Source organism: Oryzias latipes, chromosome 1, assembly GCF_053564925.1.
Source record: "Oryzias latipes strain Hd-rR chromosome 1, Olatipes_Hd-rR_3.1".
NCBI lineage: Eukaryota > Metazoa > Chordata > Actinopteri > Beloniformes > Adrianichthyidae > Oryzias > Oryzias latipes.
In genome coordinates, this window is record NC_136237.1 from 39,388,210 (window position 1) to 39,403,964 (window position 15,755).

The 15,755-nt window shown below is 40.7% G+C and overlaps 2 protein-coding genes and 1 long non-coding RNA gene across 4 annotated transcripts in view; 2 read left to right on the top strand and 1 right to left on the bottom strand.

The window, feature by feature from the left end:
• The window catches only part of LOC101155004 (uncharacterized), a 44,783-nt gene extending 30,574 nt beyond the window's left edge, over window positions 1–14,209 (top strand). Inside the window, exons 8-9 of the mRNA XM_078947185.1 lie at window positions 12,853–13,987; window positions 14,052–14,209. Coding sequence (XP_078803311.1) covers window positions 12,853–13,987; window positions 14,052–14,075 — 1,159 coding nt within the window. The 3' untranslated portion in view covers window positions 14,076–14,209. The remainder of the gene's footprint in view (window positions 1–12,852; window positions 13,988–14,051) is intronic.
• LOC110016076 (nicotinate-nucleotide pyrophosphorylase [carboxylating]) lies at window positions 1,437–10,524 on the bottom strand. Of its 2 annotated transcripts, none has more exons than XM_023954558.2 (5): window positions 10,410–10,524; window positions 9,771–10,043; window positions 6,567–6,877; window positions 1,764–1,895; window positions 1,437–1,674 (listed from the first exon to the last, which is right to left on the bottom strand). In XM_023954558.2, exons 2-5 carry the CDS (start codon window positions 10,021–10,023, stop codon window positions 1,474–1,476), a joined length of 897 nt encoding a protein of 298 aa, XP_023810326.1. In that variant the 5' UTR covers window positions 10,024–10,043; window positions 10,410–10,524; the 3' UTR covers window positions 1,437–1,473. The 2 variants fall into 2 exon arrangements, with proteins under 2 accessions (XP_023810326.1, XP_078803464.1); XM_078947338.1 differs by having other exon boundaries at window positions 6,567–6,871; window positions 10,410–10,521.
• Window positions 1,543–2,240, top strand: LOC110016119 (uncharacterized). The gene is made up of 3 exons (XR_002291403.3): window positions 1,543–1,680; window positions 1,755–1,912; window positions 2,175–2,240. It is a non-coding gene; the product is annotated as an uncharacterized LOC110016119 (long non-coding RNA).
• Window positions 14,210–15,755: the final 1,546 nt, after the last annotated feature.

A 15,755-nucleotide genomic window follows, 5' to 3' on the forward strand; every position in this document is an offset into this window, starting at 1 on the left:
CTTATTTTGGTTTCTTCTTAAAATGCTTCTGATCAGTGTAATTTTAATTTACTATTTTTATTACCTTCTCATTAACATATTTTCCAATCTCTTTTTTGTTGCCAGATCTGAAAAAACAACAATCCTGTCAGTTCATCTGAATTTCCTTAAATTATTGTTATTATTTTTATCCTGGTGTCACTTCCTTGTTCAGTTTTTGGTTTAAATTAAGGCCCAAATCTTTTGATCATGAGTCTGAAGCAAACCAGGAAGTGCGAAAATCTGCAGTTCTTCAAATGACCACTGGGGGGCTGTTTCAGAAAGCTAGAAAAGTCTAGTTTTACTTCTCCACCCAAAAAGTGAAATCAATTTTTGGTTTTATTTATGTGTATGAGTGTTTTTTTATTTGGCTGTTTTTAACTTCACAGAGCTCAAATCTCTGCCTAGGGGGTGTATTTTGTTGTTTTTGTTTTTTGATTAGCAGAAGATTTACCCTCAGTTTCCTTTTTCATCCGTTTATGGACCTCCGTGTGTGACTCACTCCAAGTTTTTATCTTTCTCGTTTATAATCCTCCATGTTTCTAATCAGAGATTATTCGTCCAGTGTATGTATGGATATAACCATCTCATGTGACTGTTTTTCCCCCCTTTCCATATAAACAGTAGCAGTGTCCTTAGCTACAAATCCATTATTTTAAGAATACAATTTAAATACGTGCTTTTAAATCCTTTTTTTTAAGTGGACTGTCAGAAATTGGTTTTTTGAAATTAAAATGAATAAACAATCATTTCCTTATTTATTGGTTTCAGTCTTAGCAGGTTAAACCTCCCCATACAAATTCGCTAGAAAAACTCTACTCATGATGTTTCAGTGGGTCCTGATTGAAGGCAGATGGTGCACGAGTCTCACATGTCAACGTATGTCAGTAAATGTTTCTTCATAGAAAGGGTGAAGCTGGTTCTTTGTTTGCTGAGAACTAAAAAGTTGGATCACATTTAGAGCACAGGCTCAGAGAAGGTATAGCTAAAGTTCCTCAAGGCTTCATTCTAAGCCATCCACATTAATAAAACAGTTATTTTTTTGCTTTATTTTGGCTCAGATTGATCAAAGACAGACATTTGTGAAGCACATTGTACAACAGGTGTTCCAAACTTGTAGTTCAGTCAACGTAATCTTTTATTTGATTTTTTTTCCCCCCTAGTTTGTTGCTTTCTTCTCTTTTTTCTGTTTCTATATTTTTTTGCTGTGCCTTTTGTAACTATGTGTTTAAATGTTATTACTTGCGTCTTTTTTTGTCGCTAAACATTACTTCTCGTTTTACTTTCATATGTCTGGAGCTTTTTGTGTCCTTCCTCAACTCAAAGTTTCTTTATTTCTTCGCCATCAGTTTCTGTTCTCTAAATCTTTCCTAATCAATCATTCCCTCTTTGAGCAGATGACTGGATGCACACAAGTATTGTTGTTTATTTGTTGACTTTGGTTTATTCATGTCATCACATGCTGCTTGCACAATGCTTCTGAACCTTCAGAGAGAAGTCAGCCACCGGGCATCCCTGTGTGATGCCACCCAGAGAAATGATGTCCACGTCAGGGGAGAAGAACAAAGGCAGGTTTTCGGGGGTCACCCCTCCACTGGCTTCTATAAGAACGGCTGGGAACTCTGTCTTTAACACCTTTGCCGCGCTGTGGAGCTCCTGCAGGTGGGATGAGATGCTTATGTTTTAAACTGAAGTACGGGAAAGGCAATGAAATAACAAAAGTTTGTGTGTCTTAGGTGTTGAACCTCAGGTTTAAAGTTGTCCAGCATGACGATGTCTGCTCCTGCAGCGGCCGCCTCTCGCCCTTCGGCTATGGACTGACACTCCACCTCGATCTTACTGCTGAAGCTGCACACTGACCGCGTCTCCTTCACCGCCTGACAAACAAAACTTTGTAAGAACAAAACGTCTTGTTTGTCATATTACAAGAAACAGGAAGATCTTCCTTTGTGTGTTTCTATTAGTAACAGTGTTAAGCAGTAAAAATAAAACAAAAAGTTTTTACTTCTTTAAACTTTTGTGTAAGACTTTTTGGACACTTTTTTCTGGAATTTAAGCAAAGAGTACAAGTAGCAGACAGAACTCCAATCTTCCATAAACTGTGATAGATTGTTGAAATGTTTCAAGTTTTATAGAAAGTATTCTCTTTACTTTAGAAAAATGACAGCAGCCCGTCTCCAAAGCCCTGGAATATGAAAAAAAAAGGTCTTGTCTGTGCTTCTTATTCAATTAAGTTGAATCTTAGACTGACAGAAATAATAGGAGTCTCCAGATTGTGATAGATTCAGATTGATCATCTTGAGCCTAAAACTGCAAATAATTGCAATTAACTTCCAAAGAGCTACAAAAAAAAAGAAAAAGGTAAGGTTTGTTAATGGTTTGCATGTGATTGACAAGCTGGTGGTCTTCTCTGTTTACATAAATTGTAAATAGTGGAGGATACACAGACAAGTTTTTTATTGAGCCCATATTCCAAATAATGTTTTCCTTTTTTTTTATTATTCTTTAGCTATTTTTACCCCTTACCATCATTATAGATAAATTCCACTAGTTTATAAATTCCAAGCAGTTTATTGGGGTATAAATTATTGTTATTATAGACATGTTGATGTTAAACAAAAGGTGACGGCGTAAAAGTGAGATTGAAGGTGAAAATTCCAGTGGTGACAAAAACAGAGAGGACTACGGTGGCCCAGAAGGGTCACAACACATTAACTTTACACACAACACATTAACTTTACACACAACACATTAACTTTACACACAACACATTAACTTTGCACACAAAACATTAACTTAACACACAACACATTAACTCACAACACAACACATTAACTCACAACACAACACATTAACTCACAACACAACACATTAACTCACAACACAACACAATAACTCACAACACAACACATTAACTCACATCACAACACATTAACTCACCTCACAACACATTAACTCACAACACAACACATTAACTCACAACACAACACATTAACTCACAACACAACACAATAACTCACAACACAACACATTAACTCATGGCCCAGAAGGGTCACAACACAACACATTAACTTACCTCACAACACTTTAACTCACAACGGAAGTAAAGCAGCAATTGAAGTGCTTTTATTCTGAAATGTCCACTGGGCTGAGCGGCTAACTACTCAACAGAAGGTAATGTCACAGTAAGCTGTGGAGGGAGCATGATATTGCTACAAGAGAAGCTAGCAGCAGTGTTGCCAGAAACTTTCTCTTTATTACGATTCTCCTTACACACACAATATGAACGCACACTCCTCCCTCCCACCCCTCTCTGTTGCTGCACGCGCGTTCCTCTCCTTTCTTCCGCTCCCTCCCCTCACACATGCACGTGCGGTCCCCAACACATGCGCGCGCACGCACACACACACAATGAATGAAAGAAGGCCGGTCCGCTGAAGAAATATTCAAAAGACACCTCCTTTTATTAGATCAGGAGAAAGAAGAATACACAGCTTTCGTTGAGTTTTTCCCCCTACTGGACTGATTCAGCACCCGATCCGATGATTTTTCAAAATAAAAGATAGTTCAGACTAATAATAAAAGGATTGATAAACACAGACACCGATCCATGTCGCGATCAGACCATAACTTTAGCTGGTGGCTCCTCCTACACGCAGCCACAGTGTCAGGGTTTAAAGAACGGCCACACGGCCTAACGTAGTCCGCTATTATATATTTATGAGGGGGGAAAAAACGCCGAACCGATCCTAAAACCGCCCAAATTATGAAAACCCGGCCAAAGCCATTTTTACCCGCAAATTTAGAACCAAAACCGCCCAATCTGGCAACACTGCTGCTAGGTTCTCCTGTAGAAAAATCATGCTCCCTCCACAGCTCACTGTGACGTTAATTTCTGTTAGGTGGTTAGCCGCTCAGCCCAGTGGAAATTTCAGAATAAAAGCACTTCCATTGCTGCTTTACTTCCGTTGTGAGTTAATGTGTTGTGTTGCGAGTTAATGTGTTGTGTTGTAAGTTATTGTGTTGTGTTGTGAGTTAATGTGTTGGGTTGTAAGTTATTGTGTTGTGAGTTAATGTGTTGTGTTGTGAGTTATTGTGTTGTGTTGTGAGTTAATGTGTTATGTTGTAAGTTATTGTGTTGTGAGTTAATGTGTTGTGTTGTAAGTTATTGTGTTGTGTTGTGAGTTAATGTGTTGTGAGTTAATGTGTTGTGTTGTGAGTTAATGTGTTGTGAGTTATTGTGTTGTGTTGTGAGTTAATGTGTTGTGAGTTAATGTGTTGTGTTGTGAGTTAATGTGTTGTGAGTTAATGTGTTGTGTGTTAAGTTTATGTGTTGTGTGTAAAATTAATCTGTTGTGTGTAAAGTTAATGTGTTGTGTGTAAAGTTAATGTGTTGTGTTGTGACCCTTCTGGGCCAGCGTAGAGGACCAAGTTCTCAGTTTTATCTGCTGGAAGGTTTTCACATCTTTAGGCCTTATTTGTTTCCTCTTTTTTTCTTTGACCTTTCATCAACTCTTAGATAAATTTATCACCTTTATAAGAAACAAACCAGCAAAAATGGACTTCAATTATTTCAAACACATTTTTATGAATCATTTAACACAAATGTTCAAAATGTATAAAAACATGAGTAAAAGAGCACATTCTGAACCGATGTAAAGATGTTAGTTTCTGATCGCTCAAAGAGATCAGACCTTTAATTAAACTTTTGACAAATTTGATGTGATATGACGATTTGATCTGATAAAACATTTCTTCATGTTGGTTTTAGTTAAATTCCTTTTTTTGTTTCAAAGGTATTTTAAATTATAACTCCTGCTATTGGTAAATTTGGGATTCTCCAAAGAACTTATTTTCTCAAGTTTCATTCAAAGTTTAAGTCATATTGATCCAAAATTGGAGACAGTTTGTCGGTAGTGTATATGATCTTAAAAAAATGGATGTCCTCTGTGCATCTTCGCATGTTTCAGTTCTTTTTTTTTTTGCTTTTTCCTGCTGTCTTGGTAATTACAGCAACTAGCAGAGCAGCTCTTTTATTTGTGTAAAAAAGGTGTATGGAACTGATGCAGTTACTCTCATTTCTATGTAATTTCCCAAAAAATTTAATGAAAAAAAATTAAGATGCATTAATTCAATAATTAAGATTAATGAATTAAAAATTAAGCCATAGATTCCTAAATTAAGGTTACTATTTTTACATTTTTATTTGCAGGTTTTTGCAATCTTGGATGCACAGGATGTTAAATTTATGTTTATTAATTAATTTTCTTTTTGTTTTTTCTAATGTATTTACCAGAATGAAATGTGTTTCAAGGAAAAGGCTTCATGACCGCTGTATTTTATTATCAGTGATCTGGCTGATAAACTTGGTTTTTCAGCATCTTTGACATACTTTGTACTAGTAGATAAGAAAAATGCTCAATCATGTCGCATGATGTAAAAAAAAAAAGGCAACAGGAAATCTGTTGAAATTGTCGTTTTTTTTGGTCAAATCCTGTTTTTTCCAATGTAAGCTCAGATACTGTGGAGACATTTTGTGGTTTGTATATTTTTGAGCTGAATATCGACTGTGTTGTACATTTACTGAGTTAAAATTCTGCAGTTGTTGTATTCATCTCTGTAACAGGTCCTCAGTTCTTCCCCTCTCCACAATGACCTTGTTTCCTGATCTTACTTCTTTTGGAAGACTTTTTGAACCCTGATCGGGAAATCTTGGACCGTGATAAAACCACTGATGACAGGTAAAAAAAGGTGTAGGACAACATTAAATAAAATGACTAGTGACCAGAACTGTCATGAAATAGTATAACCTGATATTTGAGACAAACAGCGCGGAGCCCTTCCGGTATGTTTACAAATCAATTCCTGGCCATTTGTGTTTCTGTAGCCTAAAAAGCTATCAAAAGAGAGTTGGGGGGGTGAGACTTCACCTGAAGTTTTGTTACAGTGGTATGGGAGAAGCAACAAGGAATAGCTCACAATAAATACCCAAAAGCTTTTGAAGCCAATGAAAAAAGTCCAGGAGTAAAGATTATGGTTAGTTAGCCTTAAGAAAGTACAATATGTGTAAAGACCAAATCACCAAGAGCTTATTAGTGATGTAGAAAGTACTCTGGAAGGGCCACAAGCTCCCTGCTCTGAGCTCCAAGGGGAAAGGGGGGCGTGGGTTGCCCCATGCCCACTGTCCCGCCTACAACTCAGACGAAAATATCTTATGAACTCATGCCGCTCTGCAGAATCTATGTCCTAGAAAATGACAGAGGTTTTTATTTATTTTTTTAATTTTGGCTAAAAAATGCATAATTATAATTAAAAGACCACTGGGACCACTATGAAAATAAATTAAAAGATTATCAGAGTGAGAGATCTTTGTACATATCTGATAAATTAACATTTTTGACAGCTAGAATAATAACGCAGGCATCTACGAGAGTACCCAAAATCCCCAAAAAGAGACAGACGTATAGTCTGGGCAGCAGACAGAGTTGAGAGGAACCCATGCAGCGTTTTTGAACGACACATTCTACAGATGAAGCGCAGCGTCCCACCTTTGTTATGCTTCCGGAAGCCCAAACATGGTTGTCCTTCAGCATCACCATCCCACTCAGATCCTGTCTATGCATGGAAGCACCGCCCACCAGCATGGCGTACTTCTCCACCAGCCGAAAGCCCGGCGTGGTCTTGCGAGTCCCAGCCACTTCCCCGTGCCAACCAGCAGCGTTTGCGATTGACTGAAGCCGAGAACAGCGGGTGGCGATCCCAGAGGCCCGGGCCAGGCAGTTCAGAGCTGGCCTTTCGCCAAGGAGGAGGTCCCTTGCAGGACCTCTCACTACAGCTGTAATGGTGACAACTTCTGGACCTCAACACACAAAATATTCGCAATCAATGATCATGCACAATTATTGAATAAATAAATACAATATAAATTAAAGCCACAGCACGCTGTATGGTCAGCAGGTGCTACTCGCCCCTACGTCTGAACACATTTTTATGTGTAAAAATACATTTAAAAACCTTTTTACGTTTCGCTGTAAAGACCAAACCCCATCAATCCATCTTGGATTGCTCTAAGAGCAAGCAAAGTCTCTGCAAAATTTTTCTTTTTTGAATAATGCATGAGTCATCCTGTTAACATATTCACAGCTCAGTGAAGTCAGACAGTGTCATCACCCCACCCCTTCTCAAAGAAAATTTATTTTTGGTTTCTGAAAACTATAGTTTCAAGAAAAACACTTCTCAGAAACTCCCATCATGCTCTGTTCTGGCGATAAAGCTAAAGATGGACAGGCTGGGTGTGTGTGTTAATGTGTGAAGAAGTGGATCCACACATAACTGAAGTAAGCCTTTCCTTCACCCAAATTTAGACCACTTGTTGGACTGAGGCACTTCAGTCTGCCTAGTGATTTTGACTTTCAGCAAACTAACGTTCAAGAAATGCTCCGCCACACGTTTTAGTAACGACTCTACATTTCTCACACTAACCTGTTGACCTTCAGAAAGCATTTAAGCTGCACCAAAAGTCTCCCTACTGCCATCTGGTGTTTGATACTGTTTTTTTTTTTTTTTTTTTAATTAACAAACTTCCACACATATTTATTAACGCTGCTGGCGCAGTTGACAGGTTTTTCAGCTTCATAGTCCTCAGGGTTATAAAACAAGCACAACAAGCTTGTGGCATTGTAGCATTCCAGGTCTACGACCTGCTGCATCAGTTACAGCTACAGCAGGAGAAATTTGACTGACATCTAGTGTTTAGTGGTGTTTTTGTAAACTTGTTTGGTGGCTCGCGTTAAACATCAAGGTCATAGAGCGCTCGGCTTTTTCGTAGAGACCGAAAATGTCCATGCATATTAATTTCTATGGGCTTGCTGCGGGCGACAGGTTGTCATGAACACTCATACGACACACACGGTTGAGTAAGGGTGAAGAAGGTGAGATGCAGGCGTGTCGTACATAATTTTCTTTTTTGTCCAACCTCCCAAATCCTGCAGACTGCCCAAGGAGCCTGTTAGTGCTGTTCAAGTGGTAAGTGAATGCTTCTTGCCTGACTTTTAGAATTTAGGAAATTAGACAGTCAGAGTGTAGTTTGTGTAGACACCCTACTGACATTTACCTATCACCTGCGCACCTCTTGTATGCAGAGTCAGTAAGGGGCCAGTGATCACAAATTACCAATGACTAGAGTGTGACAGCATCACTCGTATCATCCAAGTTACATCATAAGGATGTGTAACTTGGGGTGTATTCAGACCAGAAAAGTCCTTAGGTCTGGAACGAGTCTGTTTATTTTGGTCCGGATCGAGTCCTGAACTTTGGGCTTGGTCCGTGTTCAGCGAACTTTTCTGTTACGAACCAAAAGATCTCTACAGTCATTGGCCAGGAATTACAATGTCGGGGCAAAGAAACAAGAGAAAGAATAATGGAAATCCTGCGTCTTGCAATCCTTGTCGGGATAGTTATATTACGAAGTTTTGAATGACCAACTTTGAACGTCTGTATCAACCTCAGGTACAGCACTTTTTACTTTGGTGCGGTGGAGACATACTGCAAGTCGGTTACGGAGGAGGGGACGGTCATGAAGGTACGGTGATTGGTGTTTATGATGTATAGATTGTTGGGGAAACAGTGTGAGAAGCAATGTGTATCGTTAGTTGTTTTAATGAGCCGGCATTCAACTGACTGAATTTCAATGAGTTGCTGTGTCTCATCGTGATGGTTGCTTCCTTCCTACTCTGTTTACATCCCAGAATGCCCGGTTACGGTGACCGTTTTGGCCACGTTGTTCCACTCTGAGCAAAGAGCCTATTCAGACTGAGAAAACTCTGAGCAAACTGGAGCTCAGTCCAACTAGAAACCAACTGAGACCACCTTGAAAGATGGGTCAGAGACCGGTTCCTGGTCTCAGACCACATTTTTTTTGATTATCGGGGTAAACAATTCTGGTTCACTTTAAGTGAACCAAATGTGTCAAGTCTAAAAACACCATTACAATAGCCTTCGAAAACTTCACGAAACACTTACCACATGCGTTACAATGGTATGATCCATTTTCATGACATCCCATGAGGTGTCCATATGAACCTCAAGGGAAAATTGTTGGTACCCCTCAGTTAAAGAAAGAAAGTCCACATTGCTCACTGAAATGAATTGAAACGTTCAAAAGTAACAATGAATTAAAATTTATTGAAAATTAAATAATCAAATCTCTAAAATCTGAAATCTCAAAATAATCAGCCCTATTTCATTAGTTTTAATTTTTTTTTTAAATTCTGTTAATCAACAACTCAAAAGTAATGGCTGATTTTGATTATTTATTTTTCAACAAATTTTAATTTATTGTTACTTTGGAACATTTCAAGTCATTTCAGTGAGCATTGTGGACTTTCTTTCTTTAACTGAGGGGTACCAACAATTTTGTCCACCACTGTAGCTGCTCCCCTCTATGACCCTCCACGGACCCGGACAACCCAAACGCTGCAGGACCCATTTGGGTCAACCCCATGAACGGATGCATGTGACAAAGGCTTAATTCATCAACACTACAGCGTGAGTTACTTTAGACACTCCAATACATCTGAATTAATTTCCAGTTATAAAAAAATATAACCAGTAAAATTGTTTTGATATAATTTCTGCTTTTTATTTTTAACCGTTAATCTTTTTCTTTGTAACTCAGTTATCGGGCTTCAGCACCATGAATTACCTTATACATATTTTGATTGCAGACATATGAAACCAATGGCGGGACCTACCAAGCTCAGCTCCTTCCTGGTAGATCCAGTCCACCGTGCAGCCAACCTCATTGAACACTGCCGTGAAGAAAGGGCAGCCTGCCAGGACTGTACGCGGACTTTTACACAACAACCTCGCTTCGGCTTCTTCTGATCCCACACACACTCCAGCTGGGTCAAAGTTCGGGGTGTCTTCTGCCAGCCACTCTCGTGCCAGCCGGGTCAGGGTGTGACGTGGGACTGAGTGGGCCACTGGGTGCATTGATGCAGACATACTGAAGGCCTGAGAATAAACTGAGAATATTGCAGGTTGTATAAATTGTTCAAATTAAAACAAAAGTACCTCCCATTTGTACAATAGATAAAAAATATAAGGACATTGGATGGTTCATAGGTTTGAAAACTGAATAGTATTTCTTTTTCAAAGAAAAAAGAAGTAAATAGCAACTATCCACTAATAGGATAAAAATATTGTGACTAGAAATAGTTTATAGACTAGAAAAATACTGTAAAGACTTACTTAACTGCCCCTGTGTCAGTCTAAACAACACTGATAAGTGTGAATGCTCCCTCTGTGCAGTATCATAAGCAGTACAGCTTTAGACTAGTACATACCTACCATAATTAGGTTAAGAGCCGCGCAAATAAATGCAAACCTACCTTTACCAGGCACGTATGTTCTCAGTAGATTACAGACTGCAGAGTGGCTGCTGTCATCAGGCTCTTGCAGAAACGTATCGTATGTGGAGTTTGACCCAGTGTCCAAGCTGGAATGTTTACTAGCTCACTATGAGGTCACATCTGAGGTTTTCCATTGATTCCTCTGACCAATGTTGCTTTCTCACAGGCCCCCCTCTATTTGCTTTATTTCTATATATTACACGCTGGGACTATCTAGAGGCGAGGAAACCTCTCAACATACTTTCTGAAGGTTTTAAGACTCTTTCCGGCCGCTGAAGATGCTTTTCTTCATCCCGGTTGAGGTGATGAAGTCTTTATTAGCTACTGACGGTGTGTTTTTTTTTAAGAAAATACGCTCATGTGACCCTGCATTATGAAAACATACTGGAGTGGAAATACATTAAATACATATATTAGAGTGAGGCTGTTTGTTCTCCTCATGTTGAGCCAGAAGCCGCTCAGCTCTGTGCTGCCGATCTCCCAGCAGGAGATACGGGTTCCTGCGTGTTGAGCTGGTATTTTGATAAACACGTCTGATGTGTTCTGAAGTGGTTTCATGTTTTTACAGAAAAAAAAACAACAGCAAAGAGTTACCAGGGAATCTCCCGGCCTTAATGCTCAGTTTAAGAAAGTTTGTGGTTTAAATGTTAAAACATGAACTCATCTGAGACCTTTTTATTTTAAACGGACCTGTTTATCTGATTTTGTAGTTATAAAACTAGGCAGTAACGTCCTATTTAACCACATTCAGGGTTGGATTATCTATTGAATCATTCATCAAAGTGTCTCCATTAAAGAACAGAATGTTAAATAGTGTTCTTTGGATGCGGTTTGACGACGGAAGCTCGTTATTCTATATTACTCCGTATCTCCACAGCAGCTCAGAGCTGTGAAGCTGCTGAGGTGTGAAGGCGTCCGCTTGTCTCTGCTGTGACCTTCTGGGGTTTTTTTCTCGCTGTGTGCTCTCAGGGTGTGACTCTGACTGATCTGAAGGAGGCAGAGAAGAACGTGGGTAAAGCTGTGGACTCCCCACCTCGCAACGTCCAATCTGTGAGCCCCATCGTCACCGTCACGCCCGCCGAAAGAGGTGAGAGCGCAGCTTTGGCTCAGAGGGCTCTTGGAAAACGGCAAAAGTGCGTTTGTTTAAATGAAATGATAGCATTTGTTTCTAAAAATGGTTTAAAACAGGTTCTGCTTTTAAGAAACTCAACCTCAGTTTAGTGTAGCAACAAAACGAGAAGCAACTACCAGTAGGAAATGTGGTTTTTACCGCTCCTCCTGAACGCCTCGGTGGTTGATTCTCTGTTTCTGCACGCCTCATTTGGGTTTCTGTGTGAATGTTGGAGGTGGTCTGTTTGCAGGGCTTTTTCAGCTTCCCCTTTGCTTTATGAATGTTTTCAGTTTTTTTTCTTATGTAAAAAATTAATGACTAATATTGTGTGAAAGGCCAAACGAAGCACTTCTGTGATTTACAGCTCTGTAAGGTCGTCAGAGGTGACATAAAGAGAGAAAAAACATCTATTTAAAACAAATATTAACACTGAATACTGTTCTGTGAAAAGCTTAAAGCAGGTGTGAAAAATGCTATAAAGAGAGAAATATAAATATTCATTGTCTTTTTTATCAATTAAATAAATGCAAAGTACCGGTAATCACATAAAAAAACAAATCTAAACCAAAGCAGCAGTTGGTGTTTCTACCTTTTGCCTTTAAACCAGCATCAATTTTATAGAAACAATTGGACAAAGACTAGGATTCCAGTCGGGTGTTTGAAGGACCAGGTCTACCCAACAGACCTTCACATCACACGGCGTTTGAAACCCAGTCATGGACAGAAACCGCCGTAGGAGACTTCAGAGGAAAGTGGAAAAGCTACGCAAAGACCGTTTGACAGCAACAAGACCCTCGGTTGTCTTTCCCAGACAAAGATTTCAAAGCAGACTGAGTGTCCAAGCTCTTTTGAAGAAGCGAAAAAGGAATCATTGAGGATGGTAGACGCTGGGATCAACCAAAGAAGCTTAGTTCAGCAGACGAAAGACGCATCAAGCTTTGGAATCAGACGGTTTATTATTAAACACATTCAAATTATTCAAAAATTATTATTACTATTATTATTATTATTAAAAATGACATTCGTATTAAATAAATAAATAAGTATTAATATTAAGCTGCGAAAGTGTAAAAACGTGTTCAACTGCAAACATGTGATCAACTATTAAAAACATGTACAATTTTTGTACAATGTGTATTTTTTGTTATTGTGCTATTTTCACTTTATTTATAGTCATCTTTGATTATTTCTTTATTATTATTTTTTTTCCAATTTATTACCCTTTAAGTTTCATTTAGCGTTATAGCATTCAACCCTGCATATTCTCCTGGAAATGCAGCTCCTAGTTTTTCTTTGTCTTTATTCTTTCAGGCCGAGTTTTTATAACAGCGCAGATGTGGAGGAGCAAATATCTGTTGGTCAGAACGAGGAGCCGGATCCTGGATCAGAAGCTGATCCGCCTCACAGTCCCTCTTTGTCCAGTCTGGAGCAGAAGGAGCCCGTTTGTTACTCCGTGGAGGCGGTTCTCGGGCCTCAGCTTTTCAAACCGCTTTTTAGCTTCTATACAAAACCCAGAAGTCAAGAAGCAACATCTCCCTCTGTCCCCCCGTCTTCTTCAGAGACGCCCTCCAGCTCGGTAAATCCGATGGAAGCTCCATATTCTGTGGATGCTGTCCTCAGGTCTTTTAAATCCATGGAAGGTTCGGAACTTGTTGACAACACAAAAAGTTTCCCTCAAACCCCAACATACTCTAAGGAAATCACAGATCGTCCACTTTGGTCCCAAAACCAACAATTAAAGGAAAACGCCACGATTCAAATGAAGACGTCACAGGATGACATGCTAGAAAGCTCGTCTTCTCTTCCATTTGGATACAGAAACAGTCAGCTTCCTAAAGTAACTTCTCCCACTGAAAGTTCTCCCAAACACCCTCCAAAGCTCAAACCTCATGTTTCTGTTCTGCAACCTGATTTTCTATCTTTAATGAAGCGCTCTGTTGGTGTCAGAGGCTCTAATAATGGACCTGCAACAAGTTCTGTTCAGGCCAAAGCCTCTGAAACTCCACATCAGCCCCAGAACATGCAGTCAAACCTGAAACCTGACCCCTCCTCTGAAACCCGGGATGGCTTTTCCCAACAGAGTCTCTTTTCTGGCCGTTTTGTGGGTGTGACTGACGGTGCAATGCCTAAACCCGCCTGTGTGAAGGCTCCGTCTGACCTTCAGGGCTTTAACAAACCCAAACGGTCGTTAGAAACTAAAGGGATCCCAACATCTCATAGGGGCCGGCGCCGCACCCCAGCCCCCCTCCCTGCAGACCGCTGCCTGCCATGGACACCCGGCCCATCAGGGCGTTGCCTATGCCTCGTCTGGTTAGCGCTGATGCCAAGCAAACTCCCCAGAAGACGGAGTCTCCCAGATGCTCCTCTAGTTCTGAAACCGATTCTGCTGGCGGCCCGTCTGCATGTCGGACTCAGCAGGAGGGGCCGGATGCGTCGCCCCCCAGAGGTGAGAGTGTGCTGCTGTCATTTTTAAGATGTTGAGGTTTAACAACAAACTATCTTCTGTGCAGAGAAGTCTGACGGTTCAGTTCTGAAATCCCTGTTTGTGAGTCTGGGTCCGTACCAGGAGGACACTAAGCAACGGAACCACGATCTGAGCCCAGAACCGGGAGGTCAGTGCATTTTCCTGTCCCACAGCAGTTTTGGACCGCAAGGACCAGACTCTTTCGGCAATTCTTCTTTCATCGCTCCGGTTCCTTGTGATATCCCCCACTGACTGGTATGTGTGTGATGTGTGCCTCTTCACCCTGCATGTCCTCTGGTTGCAGAGGTGATGCCCTGCTGCCTGTTTTCTGGTTTGCCTCCACAGGGTGTTTGGTGGAACCCGCTGCTGCTGCTGTACAGAGTTTTGGTCCTTTTTGTGGAGGTGTCCATAGGTGTTCTCTACACGCCCCCCCCCCCCCCCCCCCCATCCGCTGTGGTGGTCCAACGAGGGAGTCGCTGACGGCGGCGTCTGCTCCCCCCTCCCACTTCGTCTACGGCCAACCACGTGTCTGTGCAGGTTCTCCTGGGAGTTGGAGGCCGGTAGTGACGTGTGTACACCTACCTACCGTTTCCTGACCATCTGTAACAAAAAGACTCTGGTACACAAACTCTGGGACTTCACTGGTTTGCTGTGTTTTGCTTGTTTGCACCTATACCCCTGCATGTTACGGGGTATTGTTTGTTCTGTTCCAGTGTTGTTGGGGTACCCGTGCTATCAACAGGTGGGCTTGAGGCCCTTAATGTTATTTGTTTTACTCTGTTTTAATTATTTATATGAAGCTCTTACTCTTTTTATCTGGTTTTATCCTGTTTTTTTTTATTATTGATATTAAAACTATTTTTTTAAGCCAGAACCACGTCTCCACCTGGTTGAGTCCTCAGTTTTGTTTGGTGTGCCTAACCGCTCGTGTTGCCACACAGGCAAAAGAAGAAAAAGGTTTGTTTAATTATCAAGACGTTCCGATCATCAGTGCCTGAAGGGGCAACTGTTTAAATTTAAAAGGTCCAGTAATTTTTGCTTGATGAAGTCTTTGATCCAGACCGTCGTAATGGACCGAGGTAAATGCTGAAATTCCAGAAACGACCACAAACAGAGCTGAATGGGCAGAATAGCAGCTTACTTGATGAAGTTTCGTGTTTAAAGTAGAGAACTCTTCCATTTAAAGGTATGAATGGAGGGCTGACAGGATCAGGAGTTCAGACCGGCGCCTCGGGTCCTCTAAACTTTCTTCATTTCATTCATTTTGTTTTTTTCTGGCCATCAGACTCCAGCTTCCTGTAACCAGACTTCAGATAAAGTGGAGCAGCAGACAGCCGGTCTTTGCAGTCCCGGTACGGCCCCCCTTCAGCTGGGAAAGTCGGTCACGGTTCCGTCAGAACCAGCGGCACCGCTGATGCAGTGTCCTGCTCGGCGAACGACAGAGGAAGTAGACGGGATCACGGGGAGTGTGGCAGGGGGCTCGTTTAAGGACCTCTTTAAGGCTTTAAACTGTTCTGCTTTTGACTGAAATCACAGGAACCCAATCAAGGGGAACCCAATCAAGGTGCACCGTTTGGTTCTGATTTTAGTATTGTGGCACCCAGTGCTCTAATGTTGGACAATATTTTTATGGATGAGGCTGAAGCGGACATCTGATCTTTTATTTTGTATTTTTTTTTAGTCTCCAGTTTACTTTAACTTTTGAAGTTTATCTTCATCCTCTGTAAATTAATTTTAGCTGCTTTAAACT

What these genes read in the sequence shown, in the direction of transcription:
- LOC110016076 (XM_023954558.2), bottom strand. Translation starts at nt 10,023, where the DNA reads ATGTCTGCATCAATGCACCCAGTGGCCCACTCAGTCCCACGTCACACC. An exon ending in CCAGGAAGGAGCTGAGCTTG is followed by an intron (nt 6,878 to 9,770) that starts GTAGGTCCCGCC and finishes TTGTGTGTTGAG; the next exon opens with GTCCAGAAGTTGTCACCATT. An exon ending in TGGACAACTTTAAACCTGAG is followed by an intron (nt 1,675 to 1,763) that starts GTTCAACACCTA and finishes TCCCACCTGCAG; the next exon opens with GAGCTCCACAGCGCGGCAAA.